Genomic DNA, 26,046 nt, shown 5'->3' with positions numbered 1-26,046 from the left:
AATAGGTCTAAATCTTTTCACAGAGGCCACCTCTTGAAAGCAAACTGCAGGAGTGCCAAACCATGACTTACAGTAGTCTTGCAAAATTTATAGCTATGGTATTTGTTAGTTGGTTGGTTAGTTTTTAAAAACTCCTAGCCGCTGAAGGCATGATTACATGGCAGTGTCTGTTTTCTTCTTCAAATAAAATTTGAGGATCCATGTTCATGAAAGTAAGTCTGGACATATGACCCAAATGTACACTCTTAAGACTCAAAACCCAGAAGATAAAGAACTAAAATTCCGACTTTTCTCATCTAAATTTGTTATTTTTAGGACACTACTTGCTGGCTATCATTTTATGCCAGGCACTATCCAACATACAGAAAAAGAGAGTCCTTTCCCCACACTACCTATGCGATAAACAGAAAAAAAGCAAGAACCATGAGGATTACACCCACTGGACAGAGGAATAATTGAGGCCAAAAGACTCAGTGATTACAGTAATAACTAGTAAGTGTATAGCTGACTGAGCCCAGAGCTCAACACTGTTCCAAGCCTATGCTTACCATTTTCTTAGAAATTAAGTGATATTAAATATTACCAAGAAAAAATCGATATCAGAATTAATTACTATGAGCACAGAAATGGATTTTAGCATTACTCAAGGTCAAGAAAAATAAAAACAAATCCTTGAAAATAAGAGCCAATGACCATCAGCCAAGTCCTACCGAACTCACCTAAGAGAGCTGGAGACTTTCTCAGTCAAGCCTTGTATGAAAAGCCATCATCATTTCCAGTAACTAGCTTTGAATGACAGACAGTAGTGGCACTTTACTGAAATCTAGCTTACTGATCTCCCAAACGGTGCTAAATTGACTCACCAAAAGGCTTATTTTGCCTTTTTATTTTTTTGGTAAGAAATTCACATGTATTCCTAACAAACAATATACTATAAGCACCTAAGAAAGCAAATGTACACATATTTGTAAAGTTATACGGCCATATATATTATTCTTTTACTACCACGTATCTAAAGTGTCAGATTCCTAATTTAACAAGTAGGCAAGATTGCACATGGTTATACCTGTTTACAGCATAAAGTACTTCCACAGGATTCATCTGAAATCAGCAGGACAAAATGCAGAATTACTGCAGTGTGAAACAGAAATTCAGTAAAACTTGTTTAAAACACCCCACACCCTTTTCTATGGTAAAGAGAACAGATCCCATTACAGTTGAAAATAAGGCTATAATCAACCCATTAAATTTTTCCCCATTTAAATTCTGATAGAAAAGTTTACTAAGTGATACCTACATATCATGTACCAGTTCTCATCTGTGATGAATAGCTACCTTTTTGTAGTAATAGCTTTTACACATCAGAAATCCACAAGGAACAAGAAATCATACACGTGAGGACCTAAAATGCAAAAAGAAGAGCCACTAAGGCAGCAAATGATGTTAGTTACCATTTGGTCTGCAGCCCCTGACCATAAGGATAAGCAAACCACATCAACAAAAAACTGCAGCAACACCCACTTACCCAGCAAAGAGCCAACGAAGATGACAATTTGCACGGTGGTAGTGAAATGCCTGTAGGTCTGCTCTTCGCCGTGCTCCTCGCTCTCCGCGGTGCCAGCCTCGCTGCCGTTCCCACCCTGCCACACCATCTGCCCAGCCGAGGCGTTCCTCATCTCCAGAGCTCTGGTGACAGCCTGGTATGGGGCATGCTCGCTTTCGTTCCTCGAGATCCAGCTTTTGTCGTAACCCATGGCCAAGTTCCTGCCTTCCTTGCTGCCACCTGATAACCACAGGTTACTGAGCCCCTGCCTTTAATGACTGAGTGGAGCCCACAGGCAAAAAAGTGCTTCTGAGGATAAAGCCCCGTCTCTGACACTCGGAGGCATCTTCACCACATTTCTGTGTCCCGGAAAGCAGGCTTGGCTTTCCACGCTCCTACCTCGTAAATCACGATAGCCGGTACAGAAAAGCAGAAAATAAAGCAGGCTCCTCCTTGCAGTTAGCTGTCCCATATTTCTTGCTTCACAATACCACAGCGTCTCCTCAGCATGTTTTACTCTGATAAACGTGAACGAGGAAATTACAGCCCACGCCGCGGCTCATCTTCCTAACCCCGCCAGAAGGTCACCTCGCGCCCGCCGCGTACGGGCTCGCAGGCACACGGACTTACTATACGTTAAAACCGGTTTGGAAAAGTTGACGGCCCGCAAGCTCCGTCCCCCCGCTCCACTCTCAGCCTCGGCGTTAGCTTTTCTCACAACCTTGAGAGAGGAAAGACGTCTCTCTCCCCGTGGCACAGCTCCTAGCGCTCCCTTCTCGCCGTCTGCCCGCTCCTCCTGGGGAGAGACACGGCTCCGTCCCGCGTCCCTCCTTGCTCTGCGCCACCCTGGACGCCAAGAAGAGCCTTAGACAGCGTCCAGAGAAGTCAGTGACTGCCCAGTGGCTTCCACTGCACTCCAGCTATTTCTCGGGGAAAATTACTTTGGTTTTGAATCCCAAGGCGGGGGGCTCTCGAGCCTCCAACGAACCGCAAAGCCTCCGTACGCTCCCGCGTGACCCTGTCAGTGCGCCCCGCACCAAGCGCGGCCGGCGGTGACGGCCCTGCCCCTACGTGCGCCAACATCCCGGCCGGGGCGCCGGGCTGCGCGGACACCCGCCGCTGCTCCCCGCTGCCCGCGGCCCCGCTGCTCCACACTGCGGACAGCCGCCAATCCCCGCCGCCCGCGAAAGGCGCTGGCCCGGCGGGGCGGGGCGGGCCGGGCCGCCGCGCTCCCGCCTCCGCCGCCATCACGTGGCCGCGGCGCCCAGCGGGGCCTGCGGGGCCGCCATCTTGCTCGGGATCGCTGGGGCGGGAGCGGCTGGGGCCGGCGGGAAGCCCCTGTGGCGGCCGCCGCGCAGCCACCGCCGGGCGGGCCGGCCGTGCGCCCGCAGCTCGTCCTCGGGAGGCAACTGCCGGCTGGAAGCCAGAATTTCTAAACCGGTATTGTAAAACAGGTCCGTAACTCGGAAGACAGAATTTCAAAACACAGTACTAACTTCTATACATACACATGATCTGTTAAAACAGGGGTTTTTTTAATACTTAATTTGCCAGGAAAGCTCCTCTATAGGCATAATAAGTTTGGGGCTTAATTGTGCAAAAATTGTGTATCCATGTAGTGGGTGCATATTTGCCTTTAATTTGAAGGCTTTAGGAGGACGGCTAGTTAAAAATCGAGCCAAGAAAAGGTTTTTCAGCCATCGGCCAGCGAGTCTGGAAGTGCCCCCCGAAGAACAGCTACCCCTGAGTATAACCTCTGCACTGCAGGGCTTTTTCAGGGACCCCAAACTGACAAAACGTGCTTCTGCGATCCACGTCTTGTCTCCTGTGAACTTGGATGATCCCAGGAAGAGCCGAGCGCTCTGCCGTGGGCCCAAAGACACTTGCTGACGGCAGGGAAATGGGGACTGCCACCCGCCCAGCCCACCGCAGGCCCGGAGGATGCTGGTGCGCCTCTGCTTCTGCCTCCAGGCGTCCGGGCCCTGCCCTTTGCAGCCTCCTCTCTGGGAGTGAGAGTCTCCCAGCTCATTGCTTCAGGCTCTTTTCTAGTAATTTGTGTCTCTTCCCCACTCCCAGCCTGGCCCCAGGCTCACTCACCCGCCTAGCCGTTCCTCTCAGCCCTGCTCCCAACTCATTCACCTTGTCCAGACAGTCCCACGTTTTTTCCACTTTCCCCAGGCAATAATAAGCAGTTTCCACTGTGCATTCCCCTCATCTTTATTTCCCGGGGCTCCTGCATCGGCTTCCCCATCTTTTGGTCCCCCAATATCCCTGTGGCCATTTTGGCCAGTCTCTGTGACCAGACTCTGGCGTGCTCCCTTCCAGCCACCAGCAAGGTGCCTTTCCTCACCCAGCAGCCCATTTCTTCAGCTCCTCCCTCTGGGACCCTTCCCCTCTCTCCTCCGCTTCACCTGAGGAGACTCACCGTCCCTCACCATCCACGGGGGAAGTGAAAGCACACTCTTGCATCCCACATCATTGAATTTTAATGGCTAGAATTAAATTTTAATGTTGTGGGATGTGAGAGTTTTAAATTTTGTCTTAAATTTTGGTAGGGAAGCTTCTGTCCAGATGCAGTCTGGCACATGTTCAGGGCAAGTGGACTCTTCAGTGATGTTCACTGTACTCCAGTAAATCTGTGCGGAGCATGTGAATACTTCCCCTCCCAATAATATAATTTGGTGTACTTTGTGCAGGTTTTCACAAGGAGAGCTAGCAAAGCCACAGCACTGAAAAAGGTTGTCTCTTCCCCCTCACCCATCATGTTTTCACACTTCTGCTGGGATACAAGACTTTTTAAAAGAAATTCTCAGAATGTTTTTATTATGATGACATTTTTCTCTGTCTTTCCTCTTGGAAACAATGAATCATTGTAGAAGAAATTAAGGACAAAAAAGAAAATAGCCCGAGGTAGACATTTGGTCTAGAAGATTTCACCCCAACTGGTTAAAATTTTGCCAAGTCATGAAGAACAGGAACAGTCAGGCAGCTTTAACAATGCATGATGTTACCTGACCCACCCATGGTTATGCAATGTAAAGTTTCCCATGTGCTGGGCTGTGTGCCCCACACAAAGTGCTTGGAAAGTATAAATCCATTATTTCTGTTAAAGAAAATTTTACTGAAGTTTCTTAATGACTTACTGCATCTTATCTTCAATTTGGCAATTCTCGCTGCATCTTTGTGTGAGCGAGAAGATGAATCCAGGGCCTAGAAACTTTTATTTCTAGTCTTTAACACAGAAGGACTATTTAAACAAATTGGTAGATGAGCATACCCAACTGCATCAGCGGTTCATATATAGCTTCTAAGAAGGTGCAAGAAACTAGTGGACAATTACAGTGCCTCAGGTCACATTTGACTGTTGAAAAGGAGACTTCTGTTGTTGTTAGATAAACACTACACAGCTTTGGTCATGCATTTCCCACAAAAAAGAATTTGAGACAGAAAAACGCTACCACTAAAGGCACATTCCAGGCATTCCCAGACATGGTAAAGAACAGAGAACTGCACTGGAACAGTGATACAGTTTAAGATTTGGTTTTGGTTAGATACTAATGACATTATGAAACTACGAGTTACTAAGTAAGTTATAATCCCAGCTGGGACCATAATAATTACGGAAAGATAAACAAAAGTATGCATGTAACAAGTTTTCAATTTCAGAAGGACAAACTGAGGGCTATAGAAACTATTCATTAGAGTGAGCCCCTCCTTAAGTAATCTGTTTGTAACAAAAAGTCTGTATTCGAAGGTCAGAGTGAAGTGAAGATCACCAGAACTCCATTGATATAAACCTTGTAAGTAAAAGCATCAGAGGATTTTTCATGCAATTACAGAAGAAAAATTGAGTCCATTATACTGCAACAGTAGAGATTTAAAATAATGCCAATACGGCTCTGAAACTTATTTTACTTGTTTTCAATTAAGATGATGGAATTTGATCTTTCGGGGAAAGATAATATAACTAATGGGGATCCTGGTATGATATGATTAGGTCTAAGGCAGAAGGAAAACTCCAAGATGCGGTTCATTCAGTTTCAGTGGCCCACACTTGTTTCCTACGTTTCCTAACAAATGAAATCACTTACGGGTAGTATACGGGTGCATGGTAGTAAGCTACAGATGACTGCAGCATTTTTCTTTGCCTGGGGATTACATACCTGATAGATAAGCTTGTATGTATGAATTTACTTGGGTTTTTTTCATTAAGATCCCGAAACTTTGAGGGCTACATCATCTTGTGGCAATCCTTCTGTCCGGTAGTTACCGCATGAAGAAAAGCACGTTTCCTTCCCTGCTTACCACCGCTCCCCGGACAACGCCCGGCTGCCTCTCTCTGGCAGCCCCACCATGGAGGCCCAGGGGCTGAAGGGGTCTTTGGAGCTCAACCAGCCAGAGAGTAAGGCCGCTCTCCTGGAGAGTAACTCCACCCCCTACTAGTCGCTAAAGCAATCCTCAGTGGAAACATTTTTTTTAGTTTCCACATGGATTTGAATCCTGGCCTAGCTCTACATGAAATCCATTCTGAATTTTGTGGTTCTTTTTCCCCTTTGCAAATCTTTCTCAAGGTCTATAAAAAAAATTCACACAGTAACTACTCGTATTTGGTGCGTATGTCTGCATTTGCAGATATACCTGGAGGCGTCTCTTGGGGACGTTCAGATTGGACATTAGGAACAGGTTCTTCACCGAGAGGGTGGTCGGTCACTGGACCAGGCTCCCCGGGGAAGCCATCACAGCACCGAGCCTGTCAGAGTTCAGTGAGCATCTGGACGACGCTCTTAGTCATACGGTTCAGTTTTAGCTCGTCCCGCGAGGAGCAGGGAGTTGGACTCGATGGCCCTTACGGGTCCCTTCCAACTCGAGGTACTCTGTGAGGCACGGCTACTCCGGGCCCGCACAGCTGCGGGGACGGCGCGTTTGGGAGGCGGCAGGCGGGACCTCGAGCGGCCGCAGGGGTGGAGCGGGGCACGACGGCCGCGGTGGGCGATGTGCCGCGGTGGGCGATGTGCCGCGGTGGGCGATGTGCCGCGGGCCCTCGGGGGCTGGCAGAGACACAGACAGGCCGCCGAGAGCCGTCGGGTCCACAACCCCGCACGGCCCGGCGCTAACGCGGCACCAAGGCCGCCGCCCGCCCACCGCACCGCGGCACACCGCTCCTGCGAGGGCTGCGGGACCAGCCTCCGCCTCTCCCGCAGCCGCCGTTACCGGCCGCACCCCCCGGCCCCGGCCCCCCGGCTCCTCCTCCGGCCGCCGCGGAGGCGGTGCCGGGGCGCGGGGGAGCGGGGCCGACGCTGGGCCGACGCCACTTCCACGGTGGCAGCGCGGCGGGGCCGTCCGGGATGGCTGCCGCCCGCCCCCGCCCGGGGAGCTGACATGGCCCGGGCGAGCGGCGCCCAGCAGCCGCCGGCGGAGGTAGCCGCGGAGCCGCCGGAGAGCTACCAGCTGCGGCAGGAGAACGAGCTCCAGGTGCTGGAGTCCATTTACGGGCAGGACTTCCAGGATCTGCGGCAGAGCCAGGCCTGGAAGGTAGCGAGCGGGGCTCCCGCCGGCGGCCCGCTGCCTGCGCGGGGCCAGCCGGCTGCCGGGGCCGGGGCGCCCTGCCCCGGCCGCGCTGTCCGCAGGCGCGGCGCTGCCCCTGCCCCTGCCCCTGCCCCTGCCCGGCCCCTCCAAGCGCGGCGGCCTCGTCGCCGCTGTCCCGTAGCGCTTCCTGCGCCCGTTAATCGGCAGCGAGGCAGAGCCGCTCCTGCTCCTTCCTCCCGGGCCCTCGCAACTGGCGGGTCCGGGCGGCGGCGGTCGCCTTGGCTGCGGGCGGGCGGCGGGAGCGTTGCGGGTGCGTCCTCGCTGGTGGCAAGGGCTGGTGTTTCTTGCCTGGCGCCGCTTGGCCTCTTGCTGTTTGCCCGTTGTCGCCCCTCGCTTCAGTAGGCAGCCGTGTAACTGATTGCCTTTGCAGTTAATCCTGTAGATCGATGCGTTCGCGCTATAATTAATGCTGTGCATATAGCTTGCATTTTAATTAATTGTCAGATTTTTTTAAAATTGCCCCTTAATTCATTCCTTAACCGACTAATTACATACTTGCTTAATTAATTCATCTCATGAGTATACGCGTTGCTGATTTTTGCATATTTATTATATGCTGTGGTTTACTCAAACTCGCTGTTTCCATGATAACTTAATACTTTAACTTTCATTTTTATAGTTGTGGAGTTTTTTTAATTACAACTAATTAATGCTCGGGTCTAGCACTCACTACTCTTTTCCATTTCTCTTTCTTGTCCGCAATGTCTAATGGATAATTTTTTTCCAGCTGCATCTGTGGCACTGTTTTCCTGTACCTGGAGGTACTGGTCACTCTTTTCAGTTCCCCAAGTTCACTGCTACTGTTGCTTCTTCTTACATTCTTTTGTCTTTAGTTTCTACAAAACATATCATAGCCCCAGCTGTCTTTTTTCTGCCATAAACCTAAACTTAAAACTCTATAACTTTTTTTTTTTTTTCATGGAGGTTGATGTGAATACTGTTAGTAACTTGCTTGGTTTTTAGACCTCACTCCCTATTAAATTCATACCTGACATCCTCTTGACTTAACCTGTTCTTTTCCCTGCTGGAAATGCAAAGGGGAAATAGAGGGGATAGTGACCATCTTTTAACCTGCTTCCGTATTTGTTATTCCTTGTGGTCTTATTTCCCTACCTGTTTGTCATGTTACTAAGGTCTGGGTTGTTTTTATACAAAAAAAAAAAAATCTAATTGAAAATAAAAAGTTTAGAATGTTTATATGGGCATGTTTTATTCTGATTCTGAGTAGGCAGTTTGAACAGGATGGGGGGGGCAGTACTTGTTAAAACTCTGTTTTATGCCAAAACCAAAAATATAAATACAAAAAAATTGCTATCCATTTGTTTGGCCACACAAGGCGTATATAGATGTTATGTTATAGTTTGTTGCCATGTCAGAAAATAAAATATTGACTCGTGTTTATTAGTGATCTAAAACAAACACAAAAGAAACAATATTATTCTTATTATGAATGCTTTAATTTGTGATATTCCATAAAGAACCTCTGCTACACTTACATAATTTTTTCCTACTACTAGCCTACAGTAAGCAGAATACAAGGGTTTTATTATAAAACCTCATTTTTGCTCAGTTTGAATCATCTTTCTAATAACTGTAACAACACTTATCTGAAGAAGTTCTAAAAATATACTGGATAAACTGTGATAATCAGTGAACAATTCACTCTCAATGAGCAATATCAATACATTAATATAATTTTCCCACAGTTTGGATGGTCTAACCTGAATTTTGCCATAATGTAGGTTGTGAGAGTTGTGTGCTTTCATTAAAACAAAACCAAAAAACCCTTTTAAATGAGAAGTTTTGTTTTCCATTTTAGGTACGACAGCCTCCTGAAATTAATTTAGTTCTGCGTCCTCAGGGATTGACGGGTGATAATGAAGTATATGCCAAAGTTGATCTGTGGGTCAAGTGTCCACATACTTACCCTGATACGTGAGTGAACACTGAAATATAACCTTTTTTCTCTGAACGTTTTTCTCTGTTTTCCATAGTAAAGCGTAAGTTGAAAAAACATGTAGTTTTATTCATCGGTCTTATTCTTGCTTTCTATGCTTTCTGCATGTCAGTATTTGTTAAGCCTGTGGTATTTTATAATAGGCAACTGTAAAATTTGGCACCTGAATTGGATGTGTCCTTTTGTGCAGTGGAGAATAGTAGGGATGCATTTGTCAGTGCAAGACTGCAGCCCCAGTCCGTAGCTTGGAGAGATGTAAACACAAGTGTACCTGCTAGCCTCTCAGTGCCCTTTTTAAACTTTTTGAGCTCATGACCTGCTGAGAGAGGGACTGAATCTTCATTTTTAAAGCAGTCTGCTGTCTTAGTTGCATCTGCTGTTCCTGTTTTCTGCTGGATTGGCCTTTTGGAAGAGTTTTCTGTAGAGAACTGTAAAAAGAATTGCAGGTGATCAGCCCCCCCAGAATTTCGGGTTGGCAAGTAATTTCTGGGTTAAGTGTTGCTCTGTGCCTCATTTCATTCAGTCCTTATGACACTGGTTGTGTCCAACACATAATTTCCTCTGGCCCATCCATTTTTGCTGTGGCATGAGTGGTGTACAAGGGAAGTGCTGTTCCTTACCAAGTGATAGCTCAGTTATACCCTGTAACACGAGACATAACAGCCACTTCAATTTTTTTTTAATTTAAGATAGCATAGCTACAGGCATTTTATTTGCTTACTTTATTTTAAACATTTTTTAAATTTAGCTGTTATTTATTTATTGCATATGTTTCTTTGGCTTTGTGTAACCTGTATAGTGGTGATAAATAAATTTTAAACACCTAAATATTATGCTTGTAATATTTTTAAAGGACTCTTATGTAAATTACTGGTTAAGAGCTGAACTATGAAAGTCTGCAGGGTTTCCTTGGTAGTTCTCCTGTTAAGTATACCTGACAGGTAATCTGCAGCCAGAAAATTTGATGGTAGGGAATATAAGACAGTATTTCTGGCTTTATTCTATGTGGTATATGTAATATTTCTGTACTGCTTATTTGAGCATTGACTAATTACCAAGTGACTATGAACTCCATTCCTTTTCCCTCACCCACTGTTTTTATCAACATTCTGTTGCTTCTTACACTGAGTTTTTCTAATGAGGACTTCTTTATGTTTTGTTGCTGTCCCCCAGTGTTCCTGAAATACAACTAAAAAATTCAAAAGGCTTGTCAAATGAAAAAATAAATGAATTAAAATCCAGACTAGCTGAACTGGCAAAGCAGCGCTGCGGAGAGGTAAGAGCTTTTCACTTCCTTGAGAAATACACTCTGGACCTAAATAGTTCTAAAAACATGCATGGTATAATATAATGGAATACATCCACATTGGAAGTATAAGTTGCATTGCTCCAAAGGAAGGAGAGACTTACTTTCTTTCTTAAGAATGTTTCTAATTAATGAAAGCTCAGAATATACACGCTCTTAAATACAGTGCATGTGTAAATAGTGCAAGCTTTACCCCTGTTTAAAGGCAGATTTGAAGGTTCATGTTATTCTCGGAGTTATTTCACAGTATGAAGAGCAATACTAACTCTAAAATCAAGAGCTTTCTGGGCTTTTCAGGTTAATTTGACTGTTGTGAGTGGCTGTACCTGTTTAAGCAAACAGCGATTACATGGGGAGTTTTTCAGTGTGATCTTGTTCATCTAATGCCGAACTGAAGGGCAAGAGGCCTTAGTTACAACGCCAGCTCAACAGTTGACTTCTGTGGCTGTGGCACAGTCACTCCATGCCATTGTGCCTTTTTTTCTACTGTGTTTAGGAATAGTGATGCTTGACTTCCCCCCCAATAGGATAAAAAGAGAAAGATGGAGAAACGTGAAGCTAGGAACGTGTGTCTATTTTAAGGGATTTTATAAGTCCCCAGGTATGTTTGGTATTAATAATACCTTTCCATTGTTGCTGAGGACTGAAATGATTCAAAGAATTACTAGCAAACATTGAATTCTTGGTGCAAGCGGGGTTTACGGTATGTTTCTTATCACTATTCGGAAATGTTACAGGCAAACATGTTTGATTCGCTCAATTTGCCTTTTTAAAAGTGAGACATACACAGCTGTGGAAGTTATTACATGCTGAAATGGGGTAATATTCTGCTTTCAGTTTCCTAAGCCTGTCAACTTTACAGGTTTGGCAGGGGTTGCCTGTCATTTAGTCTTGCCACGTCAAGCCTTTTTTGCATTTGCATACTATGCTTCTATTTTGATTGCCAATTTTTCTGCAGATACTTTCAAAAGAACTGCTTTAGCCAGATAACTGTTTTGTTCGTTCTGTTCAATAACCAAGAATTTCCTCAATTTTTTTCCATATCTTTGGAAATTAGCAGTTTAACAGTGTATTCTGGATTTTTATTTTTTTTTTTTTTTAATGGCTGTGCTATGGACAATTGATAGGAAATACAAGGTTCAAATTCTCCTAAGTAACCACTAAACCACGTGGTACATTTTGTCCGCTCACAGCTGACCTCAAGAGCTTTAAATCCCAGTTTGATTTCTGATCTTGTTGAAGAGAGCTACAAATGTGTGATAGGTTTTCCTAATGTTGGTTTTCCAAAGCAAGAATTGTGCGTGCTCTAGCAATGGGTAGATACAGTTGTGAGTTACATGTATGATACACATTTTTGATGAATGACATACACAACGCAGTCCTGAATTACTTTCTCTGCAGGGTAAGGGAGATAACTGTTCTCTACGCCTTGACAATAAAGGTATTCTTTATTAAAGTATATTCTGCAATATGGAAAATTTGAGAATACCTCAGTTACCTGTCAAACTGAGCAGCAGATTGTTTTTGTTTTTTTAATGATTGAGATTCCTCCTTTCTTTTATACATGCGTGTGCATGCATGATTGCTTTCCTTTCTGAATAGTAAACTGGGAAAGATATTTTAGTTTGCACATGTCATATATATGCATATTGTGCTATTTCTGTTCTGAATTACCTCCTGGCTTCATTCTTACTTTCAAGGAGGGGATTCAGTGTTTGAGAATATTCTAAATGTCAGCCTGTTACAGACAGATGGTACAATTTAGTTTGGCTGTTCTCCCACCTATACGTGCAAATCCTGCTCAGTGCTGCTGCTGACTGCTGGGATGCATCTTTCTGATGTACTGTTCTTAAATTTTGGAGATACGATGGTCTATTAGCACTATGGATTGCTTGAATTAATAAAGGGATGCTACTAGACTGACGAAAGCTTAAGCCCTGACAGGTGAATAGATCATTAGTACGTACCCAGTGCAAGTAAACAGTAACTGAAAATTTATTCCAACCTTGCAAACCATGTAGCAGAATTCAGCTGAGTTTTCAGTGCAGTTCTTATTTTAGTAGCTGTGGCTATATGAATGTGGAATGCCTTAAGTGGCTTTACAGTTCTAACAGGGGGGGCTAGTTTGTAGAGGAAGGATTGGATTGTATGTTAGCAGAGAAATAACTAACTGTTTCATAGTAGTGGATACAGTAATGGCAAAGAATTTATTCTGTTGTAGCTCGTATGTCATAAACATATATCTTTGTAAATAGAAAAATGTGCCTAAAAGAAGATAAGAAAAGGATTTTTTTTTTTTTTTTTAGAAAAAGACGATGTTTGAAGTTTGCTGTCTTTCAGTAATTTTTGCCATCTTTGCTGCTGTGGTCAGGGATTTTTCATGTTACAGTTTATTAATAAATAGTTCTGACAAAAAATACTGAAATAGGCTAAATTCTCCCTGATAAGTGACAAAATCAGCAGTGACGCTGCTGCTGTATTGTTTTTCCAAGTTGGGTGTCATTTTACAATGACTCTGAACTCTGCATGTCATTCATATTTATCTTCTTTCAGGTGATGATATTTGAACTTGCCGACCACGTACAGTCATTTCTCAGTGAGCATAATAAACCACCTTCCAAGTCTTTTCATGAAGAAATGCTAAAAAATCATCAAAAAGAACAAGAAAGACTGGCTCAGGAGGAATTGCGTAGGGCACAAGAAGTTAAGAGAAGAGAGGAGCAGGAGGTAAGAGAAGTTAAAGTGTGAATAACCCTGTATTCTTAAAATAGCATAAACAATCACAATTTTGTAAATCATCCTGCATAGCAGTGTGTTTTAGTGAATTATTAACTTGTTAGACCTGTCAGTATGAGTTGAACAATATGTACTATATGAACTATTTGCTGCTGCAGTTGTAATATTTTAATGATGTGTTTTTAACCCCGAGAAATATTTATGTCTGAAACAAACCTGAATGTTGATTCCTGATCCTATGAAAATCACTTATAAAGAGGACCTTATACAAAAGTGTAAGCAAATGCATATATTAAATGTGTTCCATCTTAAACTAGGAAGTGTTAGCTAGACAGATAGGTAATCATACCTTCCTTCACCCATAGGGTGACTGGAATGTTTACTTTGACAGACTTCTCTAGAGCACAATAAATTTAATCTAAAGAGACCTGCATACATTCTTCACTAGAAACAAGGGGATTCATCTAAGTCTCACAGAGACTAGTAGTGTGGAGTCTTCACACTGTGGGAATATGGTTAGAATAGCTCTTTTTTAAAAATAATGTTTTAGCTTATTCCTCTGTCTTTTCTGTCTGTGAAACTTTATTGTTGAGTCTGTCAGTAGAAGCAATTTTCTTTTGTCTGTAAATGCGTTCTCCTATATCATACAATTGATGCTGTTAACTTCCTCCGGAGAGCTAATTAGACTTCTGGTTTTTTTCTTCTTGTGAGATCCACAAGTCCTCTTTAACACTTCTGGAAAATAAGCATCATAGCTTCTTTTTTTTTTTTTTTTTTTTTTTTTTTTTTTTTAAACCAGGGTAAGATTAGCAGTTGCATTGCATGTACTGTTGTGTCTCTAACAATACTGAAACTCATTTCAGCAACGTGAAATCCTTAACGAGATTCAGAGAAGGGAGGAAGAGAAAAGAGAAGAAAGAAAAAAGAAAGAGATTGCCAAACAGGTATTCTTTCTAAGCAGGTGTGCAAAAGCCATTGCAATAACTTCTTCCCAGTACTGTAGCATATGCTTATAAAAATTTGAGAGATTTACATGACTGAATTGTCCTGGACATCTTCTCTCATGCAGTGCTTCTAATAGATCTAGGTTAAAATAGGTTCTTGATTTATTTCTGGAATAAAATGAACTGTAAGAGAAAATAGTTTAATATATTAGCATCTTAAGTGTACTAAGATGGACATTTTCAAACAGACATAGAAACAAGCTATTTTGTTAATGTTTCTAGTTTCATTGTAAAGAATCTTTACATGCTTGGCCATAGACTGAAATGTACTTTCTGAACCTCAGCACTTCTTCCTCAGCCTCATACGTACATTTATTATGGAAACCTATTTCTTCTGTGATCTTGTGATGTGACTTTGTAGTAGTCAAGTACTCGCATATTTTGAGGATAGGAGCAGCTTCTGTACTTATTTGGTGTTTTTCTTGATTTATAGGAACGTTTGGAAATAGCTGCTCTGACAAGTCAGGAAAATTCTCACAGGAGAGACGTTGCCGGATGTAGAGTTGCTTCCAGTTTAAATGGGAACTGTTTGGAACATGGAGTGAATAATAAACACCGACCAAATTCAGCTGGACGTTCAAAGTATGTCAGTTTGCATGTGTGGCTTCCCCCCCCGCCCCACATTAGATTTCAGAGTGAAATCTGAAGGCAAGAGAGTAATATGCCATGTTGCTCACTGATCATTTTGGTCTTCCCTCCCCTCCCCACCCCTTCATCCCCCTCTTCATTTGGCATGGTTTAACTAATTCATGTGCTATGGATAACTTCGGAACTTTTCAGTTAAGAGAGTCAGCTTGGCCTTTAGTTTAACGTAGAAGGTATTTGGCAATCATTGGAAGGTATATTCAGGGCTTACTTAGTTTCTTAAAAGTATGCAATATGTTGGCAATTGCAGAAAAAATTATTTTAAATCAGTTCATGAAGGTTTTGGAATAGCACAATAAATTAAAGCTTATATTCATCTCAAAGCATTTACTGTAAAGATACACCAGTGTAAAGTTCCCTGTTGGAGAATTGGATAATGCTGATTGCATTTGCAGAGCAACTTGTTAGAGGGAAGATGACAGTTATTGGAGGGTTCTTTTGCTGGTACGTAACTCATCTAGGTTAGGATTGGTGATGATATAGGTAGGTTGGGGGTTTTGTTTTTCTTTTTTTCTTTTCTTTTTTCACCCTTTCCTGTGTTCATAGCTAATATAACTGTGAAGGACAGTGGAGATACCCTGATATCCTAGTTTTGATTCAGATTGTGCCAATGACTTGTTATTTGGATTGTTGTTTTAACGGGAATAGTGTATTCCTGTTTTTTTTTCTTGTCTATAGACTTCAAAATTGTTTTCACGTTATTTATCAGCAACACTAGATATGTGAAGCAGAAGTTCTTTGATCTATCCTACTTCGACTCTTACTGCCATCTCTTCCCTTTGCCTATCCCAAGTCACATTTGGCAGTAGCTTCTGTATAGTGTTTGATAGTCCAAAAATCCCCCTTCCTATCTTCTTGCTAATCTAACAAAATGAGACACTGTCTGTGCTTGTGGAACAAGACAAGTGTCTCAAAAGTTTATTACTATGCTTTAATGCAGAACACATAAAATGGACTTATATTACCTTTCCACACAACTTCTTATATTTTATGTTCTTATTTAAAAAAAAACAAAAACAAAAAACCAAAAAAACACAACCAAACAAAAAAGGCAGAGTTACTTATTTTAGCAATGGTGAAAATAATCAAAAAGGATTTTGAAACGTTGAAAATTCTCATGATGCCATGTTTGTAGAGTTAAGCAAAAGCTAGGCATGTTTAGTTTTTTCTGAGGTCTCTTTTCACAAGAAGAGTGCTGCCATATTTTTATCTGATGAAGCCTGAAATTTTGGCTATTGGGACACAAACTTTTAGAAGACTACTAAAATCTAAAATAATTTCATTTATAAAATATATTAGAATTCAGAAAGCCAGATGCTTTATTTGTATATTTTTCCTTATACAGCACTTGTAAGGAGTTCCTGTGGCATCTGCTTTCTATGTAGTGCTTTTTACCTTTTTTTTTCTTTTTAAATAAATGCAATATTTTTAAAAAGCTTCTACATTACCCTTCATACACTCCTATGATCTCTCCACGTGATTGCACTTATGTGGAAGATACCCTTGCAGTGGTGATATTTCTGTTAATTTTGAAATAGATTGTACAAAGACGTAATGGAGGTTGATTTGGGTTAGTGGTCTTGAGTTCTTTCTGATCTCGCATGTAACTCCATACATGCATGTGAGAAGAAACACCCTAATCATACTTGCTTTGAAAGTTTTTGCAAAACTTCCCTTTTCTTGAGGGAGGAGATTAGAGTAGTAAAGGAGGCAAATGGGAAACCCATTTCCAGTTAGGAAAAATAATTAAGCTAAAGCTGGAATGAACTTCCAAAATTGCATCTATCTGCTTTTTGTAATGTTTTGAAAGAGAATGCAAATCAAGTCAATCTTACATATTTTTCAGAGCTGTAGTATGTAGTCTTTTTTTTTATCTTTTTTTTTTTTTATTCCCCTCATCCCCCCCACCCCAACTGGGAATGTCAGTCCTAAGATGCAGAAGTTTTAAGGTTTGGAGTCAACTCCTGTCTTTGAATACAGAGACCCAGTGCAGCATGATGTTGCTGCTAAAATGCTGGATCAGACATATTTCTTTGCACTAACTCAGTATCTTTGAAATTAAGGGGTATTATCATTGGATGCAAAAGTCTCTGAAAGCTAATCCTCTTGCAGAATTGATATCTTTAGGGACTAAGGACTGCAACAATACTATCTTTTTGAGTTGGAGAAAAATGTTCTGTTCACATTGCAGACGAGAACGCCAGCTTTCTGTTAGTAATAACGAAGAGTCCCCTGGAAATTATGAAGTTTTGAACTTCAGCACAAGTGGTGCTGGACAACTTGTTGTCCATAAAGGAAAATGTCTAGGTAAGCAAAATTACAATTGCAGCTTGAAATACTGGGGTTTGGGCTGTGGGTTTTTTTGGGGTTGGTTTTTTTTTGAGAGGGAGAACTTAAACAATGTTAGCAGTTACAAGCAGCAAGGGTGGAGAGAATATTGTTGTGGATCGTGAAATGTCACAGTCAAGAGTGGGAGAGAGTAATAGGAGAAGTTACTTTGTGGTAAATAATTTATATTTTCTTAGGACTATTTTAGGTAAAAATTTGCTTCTCCAGATACAATTAGATAACTGAACAGCCATACCACCCCCCCACACACACCTTCTCAACATTTTATGTTCTCTACATAACTAAAATAATACTGAAAACTATTTGCTTTTAAATTTAAATATCTGGCTTGTCAGATACACATGGCCACCAAGCAAGAAGTCATTTAGCTTTCAGTAACATGTGAAACCAGTGATAAACAGAGGGTTAGAAATGCACACTTACTCTCCTTCCATTGCTGCCGATAGCAGCGGCATAAAAGCAGCAGTTTTGGCGAAAATATAAATACAGGCAATGACTTTCAGAGCTGAAAGGCCTTCATGAAGTGCCCACATGAATGGACCATCAAATGTTTTCATTGTTCATTTTCAACATAGCACTTCCTCAGTGGCAGGATGAACAACCTGAAAGTCTCTGGAGCAAAGAGAATTTTATTATTTTGCAGTTTGAGGATGAACGACTATGTTACTGTGTGTAGAGCTTGGCATTTCCTCAGCAGGAAGAGTGTTCGTTTATTAAACCCTGAAATTCTTTAAAATGTGCAGCAATTTTTTGCCAATATGCTATTGCTTTCATTTGACTACTGCTACATAGCATTCAGTCTCATCAGACCTGATATTTTCCATACGTACCATGTAGGTATGAATCTTGTTTAGTTGTAAGTAGATTTGTGTTTCTGAAATTGTAGAAAGCAGGTTTACTGGTATTTATTTAGCATTTGCAGGCACTCTTGACAAGTCCTTAGAAACAAAAGCCCTGTTCCTCTTCTCTCTCTCTATGTATAGGCAAGGATGAACAGCTTGGTAAATCAGTCTACAATGCCTTGGAAATTCACAGTGGAGACTTTGTTTTAATATATGAATGGGTTCTGCACTGGCAAAAAAAGATGGGAAAGTTTCTTACAACGCATGAAATAGAAAAGATTGGGAAGTGTAAGAAACAGGTAATGCCCATATTTTGCATTTGGCTTAATAAAGGTTAGGTGGGGTTCAGTGCTTTTCTTGAGGCTGCTAGTTTATATTAAACTTGAGAGGGTGGTGATGAGCTTGAAAATGCTGGTGTTTAGAGTATCTGCACCAGAGAGGAAGATGAGTGTATTGGGGTATTCAGGAGTTCATTTACAATAATATAAATGCAAAAAAGTGTATTTGCAAGTATGCATAAATAAAATATTAAAATTCTGAAGAAAGAGGAAATCAAGCTTACCTGGCATAAACCAAAGTTGTTCTTTCCCCTTGTGTACAATATTTCCTTTTCAGAAAAGGATAAGAATGTAATATATTTTATATATTTTAGTAGTGGTGTGTTCGTGAGATATGACACAATGCATGTTATGTTGTGTTTCTCTAACAGCTTCAGGGTGCAGAAACAGAGTTCAGCTCATTGACGAAGCTAAGTCACCCAAACATAGTACATTATAAATGTATGAACCTTAAAGAACGGGATGATTCAATTGTGGTGGACGTTTTAGTGGAGCACATAAATGGTTGCAGCCTTTCTACATACTTGCACAAAGAGACTCCAGTTCCAATTGAGCAGTTGCGCCATTATGTGACCCAGATCTTGTCAGCTCTCGACTACTTGCACAATAATTCAGTAGTGCACAAAGTTCTCTGTGCTTCCAGTATCCTGGTAGATGCTGAAGGAAACATCAAGGTGACAGACTACAGCATTTCCAAGCGCTTAGCTGATATCTGCAAAGCAGATGTTTTTGAGCAAACCAAAGTTCGTTTTAGTGAGGATGGTCTTCCCAGCAAACCTGGAAAAAAAGGAGATGTATGGAGTCTGGGCTTGCTTCTGCTTTCACTCAGCCAGGGCCAAGTAACCAAGGAATATCCAGTTGCTGTTCCTACCAATTTACCTGCTGACTTCCAAGACTTTCTGGAAAAGTATGTTTGTTGCATTCCTGTATCTTTTTGTCTTTGATTTTTTTATATATTTTTAAAGACTTTAACGGTTTTTTGAAAGAACAGCTAAATGCCCCCTTGTCACTAGTTATAGTTTTCAGAGAAGAGGCGATTGCTCCCTCACGGCTCAGGCTGCTAATCTGGGATTCAGGAGAACAGGTCTGGTGCTCTCTACCTCTCTCCTCTGCCACCAACTTTCTGTGTCACTGTGGATAAGTCACTTAGTCTGTCTTTGCTTCTGATTCCTATCTGAATGATAAAGGTGATAATTTCTTAAATACAAGGAGACCTTTTTGAACATTTAGGCCTGATATGGAATAGATCTTTGAACAGTTCTCTTCTTGGTTTGCTAACAGATGCGTTTGCTTGGAAGATAAGGAAAGATGGACTCCTCAGCAGTTGTTACAACATAGTTTTATTAACATTCCACAAATGAAAATACCTGTAGCTGAAGAAAATCTAGATGGTAAGAAACTTGGTTCTTTCCGTATTCTGCTAAATAAGTGGACTACATGCCTGCAGTAACAGAAGAATTGAGCTGTGCTAGAGCTTCACAAGACTGCATGAGTTTTTAACATTAACTAACTTAAAAGCTAGTATGGTCTTTAACTTCTATATCCATGACTAGCTGGGGTGGATTGACTGCTGATGCCTTAATTAGACCTGTAAATTCATCCACCTCCTGCATGGTGTAAATGTCAAACTTAACTTTGTCCTTGGAAGATGCTGTTCCAATGAGACTTCTTCCTTTGTTATGTTCTTGTTAGAATCAGTTCCTTTGTTCAGCATAATTAATGTTAGTAATTAAAAACTGTATTAAGGTTTATGCTTGTACCAGAGCTTAACTCTACACAGCAGAGCACTTCTGTATTTTAGGTTTTAGTTGCACTTAAAGTTACTTAGGTTTTATCTTTTTCCTGATGCTTATTTGACAGTCCATTGTGCCTTATCCCCATACTCCCATACTGCCAGCGGTGGTAACTTTGATATCCTCATTACAGATTCAGCAGGTATAGATTGCATTGAGACAGTTGTACCCAGCAGTCAGATATCCAGCGCTTCATTCTTCACAGAAACACAGAAACAATTTTCGCGCTACTACAATGAGTTCGAAGAGCTAAAATTACTTGGCAAAGGGGCTTTTGGAGCAGTCATCAAGGTGGTATAAAAATTATTGCCCTCTATGGAATCCTTTTTGGGGACACGTTTGTTTTTTCTGAAGCAAAACAATATATTCAATGTTTGCATGGTTTTATTTATTATTTTCTAGTGTGCTGTGCCTGTGGTGTGGTTTTTATCTGGAATTGAATAGGCTGATAAGTTTTGTGAGAGGTTCCTGGAGTCTGGGGAGAAGCCTGTCAGTATGAGGAAGCTTGCATTTGAATTGTAGTTTCATTTCCCAGGTGGAAGGAAAACTTCCTCTTCAATGAAATTATTCTACTTCTGTCTCTACTTGGTAAGGTGTTCATTAGCATTTGGCTTAAGATTTATTTGAATTTTGCAGGTGAGAAATAAGCTTGACGGTTGCTATTATGCTGTGAAACGTATCCGCATAAACCCTGCCAGCAAGCAATTTCGGAGGATTAAGGGGGAAGTAACATTACTTTCCCGCTTGAACCATGAGAATATTGTGAGGTATTACAATGCTTGGATAGAAAAACATGAAAGTCCTGTTCCCACTGTGTCATCATCTGAAACAACCGAAGAGAAAAGAATGCCCACCAAAGCTGGTGTGTTCATCCTTGCCACTGAGGACACAAATGATGTGGAAACTAATGCTCCTCCTCCCGTTTTGACAAGTTCAGTTGAGTGGAGTACTTCGTGTGAAAGATCCTCCAGCAATAAATTCAGTGGAGCTGATCAGGAGTCCAGTGATGACGACGATGACGGTGATGGGGTATTCTCACATTCAATTTTGTAAGTAGGCTTCCGTATTGGCACTATAGGGAACATGAGCAGAGTTGGTTTTTCCAAGTTTGTGTCTTTTAACATTCTCAATTCTTTTGTCAGAGGTAGTTCACTGCATTTTCATTCTGTCCCCTGGTTCAAAACCAATGTATTTTCCAGCAGTCAGATAGCCAAGGAGAGGAAAATTTGTAGCTAAAAACTGTCAGTGTACAAGGAAAATTTTGGGTTACACTTCTAGAAGTTTCTTACCATTTGTGTCAGAATGCATGACTGTTTACTTTATGTTGGTCTGTCTTTTTCAACCTTGAGAGCAAAGTTTTTAATAAACAATAGCACAGAAAGATTACAAATCCTGAAAAATACCTTACTTGTCCTTTCTTTTTGTTTTGATTTTTATTAACATATTCCATGCTTGCCTCTGTGTATGAAGTGCTTCTTTCACTCATGGTGGTTTTTTGCGTACGCAAGTGTAAAGCAAGTAAATAAGTAAACTTATCTCCGTTTTGCTTATTGAATATATTAAATTTTACTGATGCAAATATATACTTTAAGAGACTGGGCTGTCAAAGGAAGTGTTGCTTTGCAAGCAGGATACTTTTTTGGGTTTTCTTTTGGTCTGCGTTTTTGTTTAAGGCATAGGGTACGTGTTCAACAGAAGCTTAGAGTTTCTTTTCTTCCGCACATAGATTCCAGATTTCTTAGTAAATACTTCTTGGTACCCAAAACTTTTGTGTTTTTTTCTTTTTCTTTTTTAAACAGGCCAACCACAGATTCAGAAAGCGAAATAATTTTTGATAACGAGGATGAAAACAGTAAAGGTCATCCTCCAGTAAGTATAAAGATAAAGCTAGTGAAAATGAAAAGATCATTAAATAGTCTTTGACAAGCAAACAGGTCAGTTGGGAAGTTTTGTTTCACTTCTGGTGTAAGTACAGAACCATATGAGGTTATGTGCCATCAGAGTAAATATTGTGCCATCATGAGCTGTGTTCCATAGAAATCAGTCTGATGCAGGAAATCTGGGTTCTGTTTCCCTTAATGTTCATTGAGCTAAATGTGAGTTGTGCTTCATAGTCATGAGCCTGGTTATTGCAGGTTTAACGCTTCAGTATGTACATGATGTAGTTAAGCGTATAGGTTGCCTTACATCATCTGAAAGTTGAAATTCTGTTCTGCTTTTAGTTGATATAAACCAGTACGTTTGCTCGCACTAGCCACTTTTTGAAAGTGGTGACAATGCATATTGCTAGCAGTCAAAAAGAGACAGGAAGTCAGAATAATGTGTAAGGTCTTAGTTGATTTTAAGATTTTGTATCACAGCACTTGCTGTGAGCAGTCAGTGCAGTTTATCACTAGAAAGCTAATGCACAGTTTTCTGCCAATCCTGATGATCTGTAAAATGCTCTTATTAAAGCTTCATCTCCTTTCTCTTTCTGTTTTAATGTACATTGGCATGAAAAAGCTTTCAATATATAATTTAATACTATGGCAGCGTGTTTTTTGTCACTATATCTATATACACACTATATCAAAATTGTTGCGTGGGGGCGGGGGTTGCATTATTAACTCTATTTTGAAACTAAAATATACAAAGCTTACTTAAATTTTTTTTTTTAAACGTGACACGCTTTGAGATTTAGGTTTCATCCAGATATTCTGGAATGTTTTTCCTCCAGTGTCTAATGATGGAAAAATTTTACTTGTTCTTACTTTGAAAATGAGAGTTGGGTCATGCCTGTTTTTCTAGTTCGCTTAGAAGCAGTGGCATTACAAAAATGTCAATATATTATTTTGCTGTTATTCAAACCTAGCCATAGAAGGTGAGTTCTCATCAATGTGTTCCAGCCATTAAAAAATAGTCGTATGCATAAAAAAACTCTGGACGGCTTCCTGTAGCTAACTGTTCTGTTACTTTTATTGTGATAAAGGATGAAGAAGGCAACGAAAAGGATAGCCATGGAGGAGAAGACAGGACACCAGTCATTCAAACAGTGCATTATCTGTACATTCAGGTACAAATGTGCTTGCATTTTCAGATAAAAGGATACTGTTTATTCCAACCTGCAGAGATTAATTGCTGGTTTTAATCAGAAAAGTAATGACCTTCAAAAAATGCAAATGAGACTAAGTTCAATGTTGTTTTTGCAATAGACTGGTTTTCTGAAAGTCTTGGCTGGTGGAAGACACTGTGCAGCGCACATGGCTTGTTATGCCTTCTGAGGCTCTGTAGTTGTGGTCGGAGAGAGCAAAGTTTTGTAGTGCCATAGTGTGTAATGGGATCACTGTTGTTGCTTGTGTACAAGTAAAAGTTGGCAACTCCTGACCTAACCTTGGAACAACTCAACAAACCAACCGTTCTGAGTCCGTGGTTTCCAAAGCATTGTTTTGCCTTGTGCTTGTTACGTGTTTAGAATACCCGTCCCAACCCCCTAACACTGTAACTGGTGTTCTTGAGTTTGGTTATGGTGTTAATTCCCAATGTGGAGTTGAAGTGTACTATGTTAACTTCCAGAGGGCAAGTTGTATTTCACAGATATGAAAGCTTTCTCATTCTCTTCAAAGGCACTATATTGTGTGTGCACTTTCTTTTAACAGAGAACAGTAATCTGCAAAGCCATTGTATGGCCCTAACAGTAGGCACAAAATAAAATTCCTGCAGGTTTGCAACTTCAGGCTTTACTATTCACAATGTCTCCCTTGTGTTAGGAGTTAGACTGTTTCTGGGAAAAGTCAACATAGCTCTTCTGTGGTGATGTGCAATTTTTTATAATGTACTTAATGCTAGAGCTTGTCTGGAAGAAAGATATAATTAGATGGAATGAGTTTTAAATAAGCTTGTTTGCATGTGTTATGTATATTCATAATATAAGCAGTTAAAAAGCCAAGTAAAATAAAGCCAGAGATTCTTTAAAGTTTGGCTTAAACATTCATTATAGCTTGGCTGGTTTCACCTTGTTTTTAACATTTATGTTAGAGAATATACTACTCTACAAGCTCGTACCATTGTCCCAGATAATGAGGTGGGGCCCACAAGTGAATTCTTTCTAGCTAAAAGACAGCTCTCAGGAAAATTGCAAACAACTGAATGCTGTGGTGATACTGTTTGCTCCTGAACTGTGTGTTACAGAACCAGGCATTAATATGCAGATAGAAATTTCTGATGGTCTCTTTTCTTGACAAAACCGCTCTTTCTTCCCCTGTCTCCTACATATGCACAACTGAAGATGGAGTATTGTGAAAAGAGCACATTAAGGGATACTATTGACCAAGGATTATATGAAGACACCAGTCGGCTTTGGAGGCTTTTCCGAGAAATTTTAGATGGGTTAGCTTACATCCATGAAAAGGTTAGTAAATATGGCAGTTATGACCTGTCCATAATATCTACACTTTGCCTCTTTCTATATGGGTTTTTTCATATTCTGTTCATTTTGGGGCACTTATCAGCAAGGTTTGTTCCTTGCCCTTTCCATTATTAATCTGTTCTAGGGGTTTAGAATATTTTATCATAAATTTGAATTTTGTAATGAACCACTTCAGATTTTTTCCTTTGTCAGAAAAATTTGAGCACCTTTAAAAACATTCTGCTGGGTATCTGGTCGCATTAAAAATTGTTCCTAGCTTCTGGACTACAGACTATAGTCTTATTTCAAAATTAATCATCAGTGACTTAATGCAGCAGACTTCCCACCGTAATAAAAGTATGTAATACGGTTTTCTAGTCTATGATAAAGAACATTTTATTTTGAATTCTGTTTATTGTTTTATTATTCTGTGCGTCTTTTTTTTTGTTTTGTTCTCCTGATGTAACAGGGAATGATCCACAGAGACTTGAAACCTGTGAACATTTTTTTAGATTCAGATGATCATGTCAAAATTGGTGATTTTGGTTTAGCTACGGATCATCCAGCAAATGCAGTAAGTACAGCTGAAAGTGAATGAAAAAAACTTGGATTTGGTGTTGTCATAACATGAAAGATGAAAATAAACCATAAAAACATAGTGGACATTGGACTTTACATTGTGAATGCCATAAACTTTTTTATTTCTAAGGTTCTAGAATTGAGCCACGCACTGCCAACCAAAGCGGCAAGAAAAGCCAACAGAAGCATTTCAAGTGCCATTTACAATATGTCTGTTTTCCTGATTTCAGGTGGTCTCTAAACAAGAAGAAAGTCACTCGGATGGTTCTGCTATGTCTGACCCATCAGGTTAGTTTACATAGCAGCTTATTCTAAATGATTTTAAGCAAACACTTACATTCTGCAGTCTCGTATACTCTCTTAGAACTTCCATTCATTCTTTGAAACTAAAACCTTTTTCACTGGGGGGGGAAACCAACCACCAACTTTTGGGTAGATATGTTACATATAATCTGGCAGTTTTGACTGTTATCTAAAAGTGAATTTGCTTCCACTGCTAGCCTTCTGCCATAGATGAGTGCTTTTCTCATGGTGATGTGTATAGAGAACCTGTTTATCTGTTCCATCTGCACTTCTGTTCTCTTGCCTGTACAGGACAATTTCAAGACTTCAGGGATTTTTGTTTGGTTGGGGGTTTTTTTGACACCTTCCATAACAGGCTCAACTTGAGAAAATTTAGTACATTGTGTGTCTTAAGATGAATGTAATGGAAGTGAAATTTAGTTGTATCATTTGTGTGCTGACCTACTACAGTTCTGTAAAGCAATATATAGGTTTAGCTACTATAGATAGACACAGATACTTGACATGTGAAGTAAGAACTGTCTGTTTTGCAAACTCTTCTTGACTGGATCTCTCTCAATAAGGATTGCATTCCAACCTAGAAGAAATGAGGACAGAAGATGAGTAAGTTTTTTCTTGAATTTGATGCTGCATTTCTCTCCCACTTTATTGAAACTGGTACTCTCATCTTTTGCCACATAG

The 26,046-nt window shown here is 40.9% G+C and overlaps 2 protein-coding genes across 15 annotated transcripts in view; one reads left to right on the top strand and one right to left on the bottom strand.

The window, feature by feature from the left end:
- Positions 1-2,731, bottom strand: part of GPR176 (G protein-coupled receptor 176) — a 45,558-nt gene extending 42,827 nt beyond the window's left edge. Inside the window, exons 1-2 of one of the 3 annotated variants that reach the window (XM_087746804.1) lie at positions 1,526-1,604; positions 1,067-1,101 (exon numbers count right to left, since the gene is read on the bottom strand). Coding sequence is in view for 1 of the 3 variants with exons in the window: in XM_009473685.2 (XP_009471960.1) it covers positions 1,526-1,754 (229 nt within the window). In the remaining 2 variants the exon portion in view is untranslated. Of the gene's footprint in view, positions 1-1,066; positions 1,102-1,335; positions 1,388-1,525 lie in introns of those variants that run through there. The other 2 variants (XM_087746803.1, XM_009473685.2) reach the window with 2 other exon arrangements.
- A 100-nt stretch (positions 2,732-2,831) lies between these two features.
- Positions 2,832-26,046, top strand: part of EIF2AK4 (eukaryotic translation initiation factor 2 alpha kinase 4) — a 45,020-nt gene continuing 21,805 nt past the window's right edge. For 4 of the 12 annotated variants that reach the window (XR_015702026.1, XM_087746592.1, XM_087746593.1 and 1 more), the window contains exons 1-17: positions 6,803-7,075; positions 8,949-9,064; positions 10,260-10,362; positions 12,946-13,119; positions 13,992-14,072; positions 14,566-14,714; positions 16,969-17,084; positions 18,110-18,267; positions 18,678-19,213; positions 19,588-19,697; positions 20,233-20,390; positions 20,736-21,148; positions 21,899-21,968; positions 23,068-23,151; positions 24,364-24,486; positions 24,953-25,057; positions 25,293-25,350. Coding sequence is in view for 9 of the 12 variants with exons in the window: in XM_087746592.1 (XP_087602718.1) it covers positions 6,923-7,075; positions 8,949-9,064; positions 10,260-10,362; positions 12,946-13,119; positions 13,992-14,072; positions 14,566-14,714; positions 16,969-17,084; positions 18,110-18,267; positions 18,678-19,213; positions 19,588-19,697; positions 20,233-20,390; positions 20,736-21,148; positions 21,899-21,968; positions 23,068-23,151; positions 24,364-24,486; positions 24,953-25,057; positions 25,293-25,350 (2,707 nt within the window). In the remaining 3 variants the exon portion in view is untranslated. Of the gene's footprint in view, positions 2,998-6,801; positions 7,076-8,948; positions 9,065-10,259; positions 10,363-10,888; positions 10,994-12,945; positions 13,120-13,991; positions 14,073-14,565; positions 14,715-16,968; positions 17,085-18,109; positions 18,268-18,677; positions 19,214-19,587; positions 19,698-20,232; positions 20,391-20,735; positions 21,149-21,898; positions 21,969-23,067; positions 23,152-24,363; positions 24,487-24,952; positions 25,058-25,292; positions 25,351-26,046 lie in introns of those variants that run through there. The other 8 variants (XR_015702028.1, XR_015702027.1, XM_087746595.1 and 5 more) reach the window with 5 other exon arrangements.

Source organism: Nipponia nippon, unplaced genomic scaffold (assembly GCF_047370975.1).
Source record: "Nipponia nippon isolate SJK-2023a ecotype South Korea unplaced genomic scaffold, ASM4737097v1 scaffold_10, whole genome shotgun sequence".
Classification (NCBI taxonomy): Eukaryota; Metazoa; Chordata; class Aves; order Pelecaniformes; family Threskiornithidae; genus Nipponia; species Nipponia nippon.
The sequence above is the reverse complement of the archived record's forward strand: the minus strand, read 5'-3'. Positions and strand labels throughout refer to the sequence as shown.